The sequence below is a fragment of the Malania oleifera genome, chromosome 10 (assembly GCF_029873635.1).
Source record: "Malania oleifera isolate guangnan ecotype guangnan chromosome 10, ASM2987363v1, whole genome shotgun sequence".
In the NCBI taxonomy this organism is placed as follows: domain Eukaryota; kingdom Viridiplantae; phylum Streptophyta; class Magnoliopsida; order Santalales; family Ximeniaceae; genus Malania; species Malania oleifera.
Window position 1 is genome coordinate 43,977,630 of NC_080426.1, and position 13,719 is coordinate 43,991,348.

General features: G+C 42.5%; 1 protein-coding gene across 1 annotated transcript; it reads right to left on the reverse strand.

The window, feature by feature from the left end:
• Positions 1-11,536: 11,536 nt before the first annotated feature.
• Positions 11,537-13,111, reverse strand: LOC131166653 (uncharacterized). Its single transcript, XM_058125231.1, has 2 exons — positions 12,070-13,111; positions 11,537-11,958 (listed from the first exon to the last, which is right to left on the reverse strand). The coding sequence occupies exons 1-2, from the start codon at positions 13,109-13,111 to the stop codon at positions 11,537-11,539; spliced, it is 1,464 nt and encodes a 487-aa protein (XP_057981214.1).
• Positions 13,112-13,719: the final 608 nt, after the last annotated feature.

A 13,719-nucleotide genomic window follows, 5' to 3' on the forward strand; every position in this document is an offset into this window, starting at 1 on the left:
GCTGAAGGTGGTTCCAAATGAAGTGACAATCAATTTCAATATGCTTGGTACACTCATGGAAGACATCATTGTGAGCAATCTGGATGGCGCTCTGATTATCACAATAAATACGGGAACTAGTCGTCTGAGGAGCACCTATGTCTGTCAAAAGCCATCGTATTCACAAAAGTTCAGCTTTAGTATCAACAAGGGCACGATACTCAGCCCCAGTACTGGATCGGGCAACAACAGTATGCTTTTTACTACGCTAAGAATTGAGAGGCATGCCGAGTAAGAAACAATAACCTGTGGTGAAGCAACGATCGGTAGGGTCACTGGCCCAATCAACATCAAAATAAGAGTGGAGCTTAAGAGATGAGCACAAAGAAAAGTGAAGGCCATGTAACAAGGTCCCCTTGACATAGTGTAAGATACGAAGAACGATAGTATAGTAAGTAGAGCGAGGTGCACTCATAAACTGGCTAACCAATTGAACCGCATAGGAAATGTCCGGGCGGGTAACAGTGAGATAGATGAAACTACTGAACAGTTTTTTTATATAGAGTAGCATCTGGAAGAGATTCACCATCAATAGTAAGAAGCCTAATATTAGGCTCAAGTGGAGAAGTGTTGACACTATGGGTCATTCCTAGTTTTGATAATGACAAATACTCTATGTATTTGATAGCTTTCAAGTTTGTGTGCAGATTCTTATTGGCAAGTTCATATTTGATGGCATGTGAAAGCTTGAAGCCTGAAGACCCTGAAGATTAGTTGATGTTGTAATTTATATTATCATTCAATTCAGGTATGTAATAGTAAATAGGAAAAAGGTCTGTAATATTTAATGCATATCTTAGGTCGATCGATGCCGGATTTTTGGGACTATCTCAAAACGACCTTAGAAAGACCCTAGGTTTTGCACAATCACTTAAGTAAGTCCCCAATATCACTCTCTATATCAGGGGAAATTAAGTAGGCAAAATTTGGATCTTAATTGAAAATCATGAGAGAGGTCGGGTGATCGAACCATGGCATGTAAAACGGCTCAGGCGACCATGGACAAGTCAACATGTTGACTTGGATTCGGGCGGCAGAACATATTTGACCGCATCATCCATGGGCTACCAAATCCCTGACCTAACACCCTTTCACCAACTCGGGCGCTCGAACATTACATTCAAATATGTCTCGAGTGACCGAATTGGCAAGTTCGGGTTACCGAACTTAGCTTCGGGCACCCAAACTGCGGATAAACACATTCTGTTTTTTTTTTAGCCAACCAATCCCAGAATCGGACACTCGAACTTCGAATAATCATTTTTTTGGATGAGTCTGTTTGGACGACCGAACCTTGGTTCGGGCACCCTAATCTCTTGGGTTAAATTAATTTTTACAAGGATTAAAATTAAGTAAATAGGGTTAATTTTCTTAATGGTTTTTAGAACAAATTTAATAATACCCTTGGTTTCCCCAACGATCATAGTTTTGCCTTTGGTTATATATATATATATATATATATATATATATATATATATATCTTCATTTGCAAAATTAGACAAGATTAGAAAATAGGATTAAGCCAAAATTCTTTGAAAAATTCCAAATCCTATTTTCTCCTACTAAGTCCATAACACTCAAAACCTTCATTCCTTTGAGAAATCTTACCTTGTGAGTGTTTATTGCTTGTTATATTATGCTAGAAACCCTTACTTGTATATTATACATTTGATTTTCATATTGAGGGTTGAGCTAGATTTTTCCCCCGATTTCATTTGATAAATCTTTGGTTGGGAAAAATCATATAGTTAAGTGAGTTTGCATTAGCATTGCAATACGCATTTGTGCTTATTCTTTTGTGTGCAAAAATATTTTACAAAACTAGATTTCAAACAACTCTTGTGCTAGATACATTTGAGAAAATATTTTTAAAGTTGTTTGAATACTCTGATTGGCATCTTTAAAACCCTAAGCTTGCATTGAGATATTTTATATTGTGTTTCAAAGAAAACCTTGTTTATACACTCTTGTGCATATTTGAGATTATCCATAATATTGAGTGTTGATTGCACACATAGAGCACCGAGCTTATAGTTCATACATCATTGAGGTGCATTGATTATATTGTGCATAGTGGTACAAATCAGCTTATGTAAGAAGCGTTTGTTTGTACTTAAAATTTTAAATCTATTGTATTTCAGGCACGGGCCTGAAGAGGCAGACTAGCTTTGTTGAATAGTCCCGGACTGGCTTAGACCCGGTTAGGAAAATTAGGTGCGCCATCCTGGTAAGATGTGTTGGTTGAGGTTAGCCCCTTGAATTGACCTGGTTGTAATCGGTGCCGTTCCACCCGTTAAGTGAGCTTTAGTAGAATCCTTGGGCTTGAGAGTTAGAGGCGGGGACGTAGGCACAGTTGGCCGAACCCCGATAACATTTCTTGTGCGTACTTTTAATTTTTGCATTTTAAATTCTAGCACATGAATTGTTTATATTTTACTATTGCAAATGATTGGATTTATAATTGCATAGACAGACCCTAGGTTGAGTAATACTGCTGTTAAACCGATTGACCTAGGCGATAATTTTTAAATTCCCAATTCACCCCCCTCTTAGGAATACACCAAAGCTAACAAGAAGTGCATGTTTAGCTGTCAGTCAAGTCTGCTTTGAAAGCAAGTCAGATGCATACTTAGCCTAAGAGAGATAATAACCATCTGAACTGGAAGTAACCTCAAGACCAAGAAAGTAGTTAAGCTGCTCTAAGTCCTTCATCTCAAAATTATGACTCAAAAAGTGCCGAAGTTTGCAAATACTAGAGAGATCATCCCTTGTAATGATCATGTCATCAACATAAAGAAGGATAAGAATTATACCAACACCAGTGGTTCAAAGAAAAAGTGCAGAGTCATAGGCACTAGGGACAAAGCTCTGCTAAGTAACAACACAACTAAATTTAGCAAACCAGGCTCGGAGAGCCTGTTTGAGACCATAGAGAGCACGAAGAAGATGACAAACTGTGTGAGGAGGATGATCATAGCCAGGTGGAGGATGCATATAAACTTCCTCAGATGGGTCACCATTCAAGAATGCATTTTTGACATCCATTTGAAACATTTGCCAATGACGCACAGCATCTACTACAAGAAAAAATTCAAGAGAAGTAAGAAGAGCAACAAGAGCAAAAGTCTCCTCATAGTCAATACCATACTACTGAAAGAAACCCTTTGCAACAAGGCGAGCTTTGTATTGTTCCACTGATCCATCTGAATGAGTCTTGATTTTTTATACCCACTTACATCCAATTCCAGACTTCCCAGAAGGCAAATCCACTAGGTCCCAAGTATGAGTTTTAGTGAGAGCATCTAGTTCATCAGACATAACTTTCTGCCAAATAGGGTCAGCACTAGCCTCATGATAACTGTGAGGTTCGTGAAGAGTAACAAAGGCATAATAACAATGATAATCTTGAAGATGACAAGGAGGGGATCTTACCCTAGTGAATTAACGGAGTGCAGGTATCTAGATAGGCTCGGGTACATTTGATGTATCAAAAGTATTTGCGAACATGTTAGATGACTTGGGAAAAGTCGAAGAAGGAATTTTTGAGGAGCTTAGCATCTCTGCAGAGGAGTCGAGGACTAAAGCAATAGATAAGTCAGTAGAAATAGAAGCATAACTAGAAGAGGGCCGCAAAAAAGGAAAAATACTCATAAACATCTTATGTTCCCAAAACTCCACATGAAGAGAAATACGGAGATGTTTGGCTATGGGATCATAGCAACGATAACCTTTTTGAGTGAGACCATAACTAAGAAGACAACAGAGTTTGGATTGTGGTTCAAGTTTGGTGCATTCATGTGTAGGAAGAGTGACAAAACAAACACAACCAAAAACTCGAAGTAATGAATAGTTAAGGACCTTACCATGAAGAAGCTCAAATGGAGTTTTATTGTGTATAGTGGGCGAGGGAACACAATTGATGGTGTAGACAACAGTAAGAGCAGTTTCACCCCAAAAATGTTCAAAAAAATAAGCAGAGATGAGAAGTGCTCTTATCATATCCGGAATGTGACGATGTTTAAGTTCTAATCGACCATTTTGTTATGAGGTGTATGGACAATAATGGTGAGAGACTATCCCATCTTGCTGTAAGAGGGTAAGAAATGACTTATCCTTGTATTCCATGGCATTATCTAAACGAAAATTTTAATCTAAGATGACATGAAACATAGTCAAAAGACTGAAAATTAACTAAACCTAAATAACCCTAAAAGGCCAAGAACTGGACACAGGGAAGTGAAGCATGACCGAATTGGGAGTGCCATAAAATGGAAGTGACTGTGATAGCAGCCATGGAGGTTGTTGTTAAGGAAGGAATCTGTAGAGATAAGAGCTCGAAAAGATGTCCAACTTTACGGCCTGTCCTAAGCAGCTGACCAGTCTATGAATCCTGTACATTAACACCCTTGTTAGAGAATTTTAGGTCAAGACCTAACTCACAAAGTTGTCCAATGGAAAGTAGATTTAAGGATAACTTAGGCACAAGGTAAGTATCACTAACAAATAAATTAGAGGTATAAATAGACCCTACGTGACTAACAAGCATATGTGAACCATCGGCAGTATATATGGCAGGATTAGGAGAAAGAGCAATTTATGAGAGAAAAGGGTGGAATTAGATGTCATATGATTATAGTAGGTGGAGTCTATAAACCACTGATATTTACCTCAGGTGACGGACAAGGCAGTGGAGGATTGGGACAAAACCTAGTGAATTAAGTTCTTCACTTCAGCTGCAATGAGAGAAGTGGACTGAGATGGAGTCTCGAGTGCAAAGGAAGCCGATGAAGCGACCGCAGCTGTCTGTTGGGAAGCTTGTTGCTACTTAGAGTACTAGAACTTACGACATTTATTGATGGTATGGCCATTGAGTTTACAAAACCTAGTGAATTAAGTTCTTCACTTCAGCTGCAGTGAGAGAAGTGGACTGAGATGGAGTCTCGAGTGCAAAGGAAGCCGATGAAGTGATCGCAGCTGTCTATTGGGAAGCTTGTTGCTACTTAGAGTACTAGAACTTACGACATTTATTGATGGTAGGGCCATTGAGTTTACACCACTAGAAAAAACCAGTCTTGGAGGTGGATTGGGATGATGAACGACTAGTAGAAGACTGTGGAGTACCATGAGAAGCAGTGGCAAGGACCATATCAGACGATTGCATCTTCATAGTGGAACGATGAGTTTTTTCAGAGATGAGTTTAGAAATTGCAACATCTAAAGTCGGAATTGGTTGACGATGAAGAAGAGAGGCTCGAGTAGATTCAAAATCATCCCAAAGAGACATCATAAAGTGCATAAACTTCCGTCAATCACGCCAAGTAGCAAACGTTTGAATGTCTTTAGAACATTCCAACTTCAGATCTGCGGCAGATAATTGTTCCCAAAGATGATTAGTCTAAGAATAAAAATCAACAATAGACTGACCTGGTTCTTGAAACATCTGATAAAGTTTAGCTTCCAGTTGAAACTCCAACTACGCATCATAGGTACAGTTGTATCTTTTGGCCAGAAAATCCCAAGCCACCTTAGCATTCCCAAGTCTTGGAAGAAGACTATTAATGGATGGAATGGAAGTATTGATAAACCAAGATAGAATCTTGTAGTGAATACTGTCCCATTCTTCCAAACGGGATGCAAATGCCTCTTCCTTCTCACTGTCATTCAGCACTGGTTTAAGAACTGCTCCAATCACATAACGCCACAATCGGCATCCTTTCAAGAAAACCTCCATATTCGGAGCCCACATACTATAATTGGATCCATCCAATATCACATCAATAGGACGGACAATCGAATCAAGATTCGGTGCAGATTGAGACATATTGAAGCTTCAAATAAAAATAAAAATAAAAAAATCGCAAAAATGAAAATAGGACAAAAAATTGAGTAGAAAACACCTAAATCTCAAAAGTCAATGCTGGTCAACGATAAACTCGATAAAGTCAATGGCCAAATTAGTCAAAGTCAATGGTCAACTATCAATGCCGGTAGAAGTTAATGGTCATTGTCTACCGGGCAACGGTCAGTGTTGACGTGGCAGCTGACGTAGCGGATAAGACTGGCGTGTCGAGGGCAAAATGAGATACGTGGTAGCGTGTGAAGTCCTAGGCGCGTGCAACAGCAGGTCGACACATGAGTGCGTGAGCGGCGCACCAGAATCTTCAGGGGGCACATGGAGGCATGTGTGGCATTGGATGGCTCCGATTTCAGCGGTGTTGAGCTCCTCTCTGAATGGGCTTTCCAATGGTGGTGGCACCTCAGTGAAATAGTGACCAGAACAATGCGAAGTCGAGGAAGGCAGAGAGAAGCGGTGGCACATGGCGGCGCGTGACGTAGGTAGTGGTGAAGCTTCCTTTATAGGAGGGAAGTCATGTACCTTGCGAATATGTTTCTGGACTTATTGTTCCAGATTGGACTGCGAAAATGCAGAAAAGAACTCCAAACAGCATCTACCGTCACAAGAAAGAGCACCAAAAATTCATCGGAAGAACACCGGAAATTCATCGGAAGAACGGCAAAAAAATCCTACAAGCCACAAGTCTGCAACTCTGATACCATGAAGAAAGAAAGAAATTGTAGAGAAAAATTCTATATATTTTTGTATGTCTAAACTGAACAACAGAGGGTCTATTTATATACGAATGTAGCCAAACAATAATAGAAAGATAATAAATACAAAGAATCAAATCAGAATAAAATAAACATAAAATCAGAATATTCTAACAATAACAATGCCAAAAATATAGTCAAAATTGTAGAAAATCCCAAAAAATCAGAAATTCCAAAAAATGATCAAATATCCATAAAATAGAAAGAAATTTCATAAAAAGCCCCAAAAAATGTTGAAAAATCCCTTTGAAATAGAAAAAATATAGAAAATTCTAGAAAGATCACATGACCCCTTAGAACCATTTTCCTTTATGTTATTAGCTTGTTGAATGCTTTTTGCATATCTTAATATAGGATTTTGTTTGGTAGGGTCACCTATGATGCAAAAGCAAGTTAATCAAGGTTTATGTAGTTCTTTTTTAAAGCGTGATGTGTAGTAAATCACTAATAATTAATCTGAAGATGATGTTAACATCACAATTTATTCGGGTGTTGATTCATCAAAGTACAAGACATGTTTGAATCTATTTTTTTTTTTTTAATTCAAAAATTCAAAAAAATGTAAATTGAAATTTCAAAAATTATATAATGTGAAAAAATTCCAAAAAAATTATAAATTGAAATTTACAAATTTAAAAAATATAAAAAAAAACCACAAATGTCATTGATTGTTGGTTTTGTAGGCTTTTCAAGATGATGACACTCATCTCCTTCGGGGACCCACATATTGGGGTTCAATCAAACTTATAATTTTTTAATTAAGGTACAATTAGGCCTTGATTTGTAGGACTCAACCCCAACCCAATCCATGCCATCACTTTTTTCAACTTTGAAGTCAACTTTGACCAAAGTGAAGTTGTGCTTGGAGGTGGGTCCAACTTTGCTTTTAAAGAGAAGAAATTTTCAAAGCATTTATGGGAAGGATTGAAGTATGCAAAGGGTACTTTCCTATGAGTATGCTTCCAAGGCTCCATTAAGGGCTTTGGCCATCCTTTTGAGGCGAAATGGGAAATTCCTTCTTTGGTGTGCTTGCCTTTCCTATAAAAACCTCAAAGAAAACAGGAGAGAGGGAAAAAATCCAAGACTTGCAAGGAGAAAGAGAACTTCTGATGTGAGGGAGAAGAGAGCTCTTGGATGAAAAGAAAATTCATGCAATTATAGCACTGTTGCGGGGTAAAAATAGATGGGATGCCCTTTCGACTCCCATTAACCTGAAAGAAGAAGAAAATAAAGGCTTGGAGGACCCGGGGTGTACTCCGGGAGGTCACTCCGATGCCTAAGTAAGAGGAATACTTTTAGAGAGGTTGAATGCAACAGTATAATTGTGTTGAATGACTTACCTTTGCCTTTTCTCCAAATCCCTTCTTATAGGGGCTTGAGTTGACTGCCGGTTGGCTTGGATTTATTACATGGGGGCGTGAATCGCTCTCCTGCAATAAATGTGTGCGCCTATTACTTGGTTATTAAGGGCATTGGCGTGGATCTCTCCTCCTCTTTATTGTGTCAGAGCTAATCACTTGTTAGAATGTCAGACCCGGAGAAAGTACGAGATAGGCGTTGACCTACCCTCATTAGTGTGATTTATTATGGGCATATCAGTTGTCCCCCCCTCAGTTTCAAATTTCTGGATAGAATTTTGAATAATGGTTTTGTCTGCATCTTTCCCCTTAGAGGGTTTAACACTCTATCGTGTTCCTCTTTTTTTTTTTTTTTGCAGAATAGTTGAGTAGCTCGTACGAGCTGTTTCGCTAAGCTGCTATGGCCGAGCTGTTCGTGCCGAGCTTCCGAGCTGCTATGACCGAGCTGTTCGTGCCAAGCTGTCGTGTCGAGCTGTTAGCCGAGCTGCCGAGCTACTGGGGCCGAGCGGCTCATACCAAGCTATTTTTCCACGCTCTTCATGCTGAGCTGTTTAGCCAAGCTTCTCGTGCCGAATTGATTTGGCTAGCCGTTTTGGCGAGCTATTCGTACTGAGCTGTTAAACGAGCTCTTCGTGCCGAGCTTCCGAGCTGTTAGGGTCAAGCTGTTTCATCTGAGCTCTTCGAAGAATTGTTCAGGCTGAGCTGTTTTGTCGGGCTATTTGTGCCGAGTTGCTTCGTCCGAACTCTTTGAAGAATTGCTCGGGCCGAGCTGTTTTGCCGAACTGTTTCATCTGAGATCTTTGAAGAGTTGCTCAGGCCGAGCTGTTTTGTTGGGCTGTTTGTGCTAAACTCTTTGAAGAATTGCTCAGGCCGAGTTGTTTGTGCCGAGCTGCTTCGTCCAAACTCTTTGAAGAATTGCTCAGGTCGAGCTGTTTTGTCGAACTGTTTCGTCCAAGCTCTTTGAAGAGTTGCTTGGGCCGAGCTGTTTCTTCTGAGCTCTTCGAAGAATTGCTCAGGCCGAGCTGTTTTGCTGAACTGTTTCGTCCGAGCTCTTTGAAGAGTTACTCGGGCCGAGCTCTTCGAAGAGTTGCTTAGGTCGAGCTGTTACAAGGAGGGAATTTGACCGAGCTGTTCGACCTTTTCCCTGTAGTGAAGCTTGGACGAACTGTCCCATGGAAGGAATTTTTCCGACCTATACCATGAAGGGAACTTGGCCGAGTTGTCCGAACTGCACATTGGAAGTAGATATACCGACCTGTTTGTCCTGCTTTATGAAGGGGATTTGTCAATCTGTCCCATGGAGGGAAATTGGCTGAGCTCTCCGACTCCATGAAGGGAATTAGTCTGACCTGTCCCATGGAGGGAAATTGGTTGTGCTATCCGACTTGCTTGGCTGTTTGGCCTTACAAGTCATGCTCGTTATTTGGGCCTTTGCGTCAATTGAGTCATGCTCCTTTGATGGGAAGTTATGGCCTTACGAGTCGTGCTCGTCAGTTTGGGCCATCCGCCTAATGAGTCGTGCTCATCTGTTGGGTTGTTCTGGCCATACAAGTCGTGCTCGTCAGTTTGGCCTATTCGTCTGATGAGTCGTGCTCATCTGCTGGGTTGTGCTGGCCTCACGAGTCGTGCTCGTCAGGTCGGCCTATCCTCTTGATGAGTCGTGCTCATCTTTCGGGTTGTACTGGCCTCACGAGTCATGCTCGTCAGTTTGGCCTACTCGCCTGATGAGTCGTGCTCATCTACTGGGCCGTTCTGGCCATGCGAGTCGTGCTCGTCTTTTGTTGTTTCACCTTTCCGAGGTGTCGTTGCACGCTTATGTCCTGCGAGAGATACATAAGAACAGGTTTTAAATGCGTTCTACCTTAGGAAGTGGGTTGGAGGAAAGGTCTCATTTATAGTCATCCGTCTAACGTTGTGTCCGAGGTGATGTGGTCTTTCCGAGGTAGCGTTTGTCCTTGGGAAGCCGCATCTGTGTCTTTTCCACCCTCTTTTGTAGGGCTTACTAATAGGTTATCCGTTGACTCATATTTTCACCTTTCACCCCTTTTTCCTTTGTAGTTCGGGTGCGCAACCTCCTTCCCAGACTTTCCTCCGAAGAGCAAGTCATCCTGAAAGAACTTCGTGTCCTCGGTGAACAGGGTATTATCCCTCATGAGAAGCTGCTCCAAGAGCGTGTCCTCGTGCAATGGGGGATCAGCCCCGTTTCCTCAAGTCATTCCTCGCCCCTGATTTTATATGTATATATATGTGTGTATGTTCGGGTATTGTCTCTACTGTTGGTGTTTTTACTCCTTTTCTCTTTTATCCTTGCAAATATGGACTTCACCACGTATGAATCCCTTATGGGAGAAGCCAGGAAGCAAAGGGTGAGTAGGAGTAGGAAGAAGAGAAGGGAGATCGAAGGAGAATCCTCTCAAAGGGATGCACCAGCCGTAGGTGATTCCGGCGCCCTTACTGATGAGGTCCATGCTGCTCCTCCTCCAACCCCGCATACTCATATTGAAGCGATTTTTCACGAGCCGACCCGTTCTGCCTCTACTCTCCGTCGAGCTATACACACTGAGGATTTTGTGCAAGCCTAATGCACCCTTCCTGATGCTCTCTCAGCGAAGATCCGCCATACCTCATACCAGGTATCTATTCTTTTGACTGGCTTTATTCTTCTGGACTTGTACATAGTCTTGTTAACTATTCCGTACTTTGTGTATTCTTCCACAGCTGGCGACGATGGCTTTAGCCCAGGAGGAGAAGGTTACCGAGATGTATCAGCAGACCCTCGATGCCTGGGAGAAGTATGTTCTTGCTCAGAATGAGCTGCACGAGGTCGAGGTCCGTGAGCGGGCTCTGCAAGCTGAGGTCGATCGCCTTCGTAGGGAGGAACTACCTGCCCAAGAAGCTGCTGCGGCTACTACTGCTTCCTGAACTGCAGTTAAGGAATATAAAGACACCAACCAGTTCGTTATTGATACCTCGAAAGCCTATTGGGTGGGATTCAGGAGGTGCCGGGATCAAGTAAGGACCAAACATCCCGAGCTTCCTCTGGAAGGTGTGAGCTCTCACGGTTACGGCAATGAGAGTCCTGAGTGTGTGGAAGATCTAGAGGAGGATGAAGAAGGGGAGGAGGAGGAAGTTGGAGAGGGGAGTAAAGCCAACTAGTTTGTAGGAACCGAACTTGTATTTTTACTTTTTTCAAACTTTATTGATGTAGTGCAACTATTGTAATGGATACTTTTATTACAGCACTGCAAGAAGTGGTTTTTAAGAATAGTATTTTTTTAACATTTCCGAGTTCCACGTGTTCTTAATTTCTTTCCCCCCTACATCTTCCAACTTGTATGTCCCTGTTTTATCTCTGTTGTGACCCTGTATGGGCCTTCCCAGTTAGGCTTTAACTTGTGTGATCCTGACTCGGATGGGTTGTTTCGCATCTTCCTTAGGACTAAGTCTCCTGCCTGGAAATTCCACACTTTGACGCGATTGTTGTAGTACTTTGCTACCCTCTGCTGGTACGCTGCAACTTTTAAACTTGCCTAATCCTGCCTCTCTTTTAGCAGGTCTATTTCTGATCTGAGTTCCTCATTGTTGGTCTGCTCATTGAAGTACTGCCTTCGCCAAGAGGGTATCCCTACCTCTGCTGGGAGGACTGCCTCAACGCCAACAACAAGCATGAAAGGGGTTTCCCCTGTTGCTACTCTCTTGGTGGTGTGGTACGCCCATATAAGGGAAGGGAGTTCCTCTGCCCACCTACCTTGCATGGATTCGAGTCGCGTCCTCAGTCCATGCAGTATCGTCCGATTCATGTTCTCTACCTGTCCATTGCTCTGGGGGTGCGCCACTAACGTGAAGAGGAGCTTAATAGATAGGTCCGAACAGAACTTTTTGAAGCGGTCGTTGTTGAACTGCTTCCTGTGGTCTGTAACTATCACCCAGGGGATGCCATAGCAGCAAACCACTGATGTCCACACGAAACGTATAATGTTCCGCTCTGTTATGGTGGCTAGAGGTTCAGCCTCTGCCCACTTAGTGAAATAATCTATCGCTACCAATAAAAACTTTCTTTGACCTGTCGCCTGCGGTAGAGGTCCAAGGATGTCTATTCCCCACTGTGCGAAGGGGCAGGGACTGGTTAAAGGGAACAGTAAATTAGAGGGTACGTGTGGCACAGATGCACATCGTTGACATCTGTTGCATTTCTTGGCGAGCTCCACCGCGTCTTTCTTCATTGTAGGCCAGTAAAACCCCTGCCACATGGCTTTGTGGGCTAGGGCCCTACTGGTAAGGTGGTTTCCACACACTCCTTCGTGAATTTCTCTTAGTACGTATGTCCCTTCCTCATTGTTTAGACAACGAAGGTAGGGCAGTGTTAGAGATCGTCTATACAGCTCCCGGCCTATCAGCGTATACCTTGCCGCTTTCCTTCTTATTTTTCGAGTTTCCTTGTTGTCTTCTAGTAAGGATCCGTCCTGGAGAAATAGGAACAAAGGCGCCCTCCAGTCATTCTTGTTGATTTTGGATTCTACCAAGTTAACTTTTTCTTCCTCGTATGATGGTTTCCCTATTCGCTCCAGATAAATAGCGTCTTTCCATTCCGCCCCGGTCGCCGAGGCCAATTTCACGAGTGCGTCGGCCTTTTTGTTTTCTGCCCTTGGTACGTGTTCTATGTCGAACCGAACAAATGCTTTCTCGTATTCTTGGGCCTTAACGAGATATTTCTTCATTCGAGGATCTCTAGCTTCAAATTCTCCTTTCAGCTGCTCTAAAACCAGCTGAGAATCACTCAATACCTTGATCTGTGCCACCGCTAATACTTTTGCCAAGCGCAGGCCTGTTAGCAAAGCTTCATACTCCGCATCGTTGTTGGTTGCTGTGAACTCAAGCTTCAGTGCGAAAAGTGTTTCACTGCCATCTGGGGCCGAAAGGATGAATCCAGCTCCCCCTCCAGCAGCGTTAGATGATCCATCAACATGTAGTGTCCATACATCTTGCTTAGTGGACGAGTCGGAGAACCTTTCTGCTGTGAAATCAGCAAGCACCTGGGCCTTGACAGCGGGCCTTGGTTGATATTGTATGTCGAACTCACTTAACTCGATTGACCATTTCGTCATCCTTCCCGAGCTCTCCGGTCGTTGTAGAATTTGTCTTATCGGTAGGTTTGTTAACACAATCACCTTGTGGCCTGAAAGTAGGGCCTCAATTTTCGCGCTGCACATACGATGGAGAACGCGGCTTTTTCCGTCTTGCAGTAGTTCTTTTTGGCTCCGCTAAGCACCTTGCTAGTATAATAAATGGGCTGATGCTTTCTGCCTTCTTCCCGAACTAGGATAGAGCTAACGGCTCTTTCTGTGGATGCTATATACAGGTAGAGATCTTCCTCATTCTTTGCTTTCGTTAAAAGAGGAGGGGATCCGAGGTATTGCTTGAGCAGTTCGAAGGCTTTGGCCTACTCCTTGCCCCATTCGAATCCTCCCTTCTTCTGTAGTGCTTTGAAGAAAGGTAAGTCTTTGTCTCCTGAGCAGGAGACAAACCTGCTGAGGGAGGCTATCCTCCCTGTCAAAACTTGGATCTCCTTTTTTCTCCATGGGGCCTCCATCTCCAGCAGTGCTCTTATTTTATCTGGGTTTGCTTCTATACCTCTACGAGTCACCATAAGCCCAGGAATTTTCTTGCAGAAACATCGAACGCACACTTCGACAGGTTCAGCTTCATGTGGTAC

What these genes read in the sequence shown, in the direction of transcription:
- LOC131166653 (XM_058125231.1), bottom strand. Translation starts at nt 13,111, where the DNA reads ATGACGAAATGGTCAATCGAGTTAAGTGAGTTCGACATACAATATCAA. An exon ending in ACCTCTACCGCAGGCGACAG is followed by an intron (nt 11,959 to 12,069) that starts GTCAAAGAAAGT and finishes TGTGGACATCAG; the next exon opens with TGGTTTGCTGCTATGGCATC.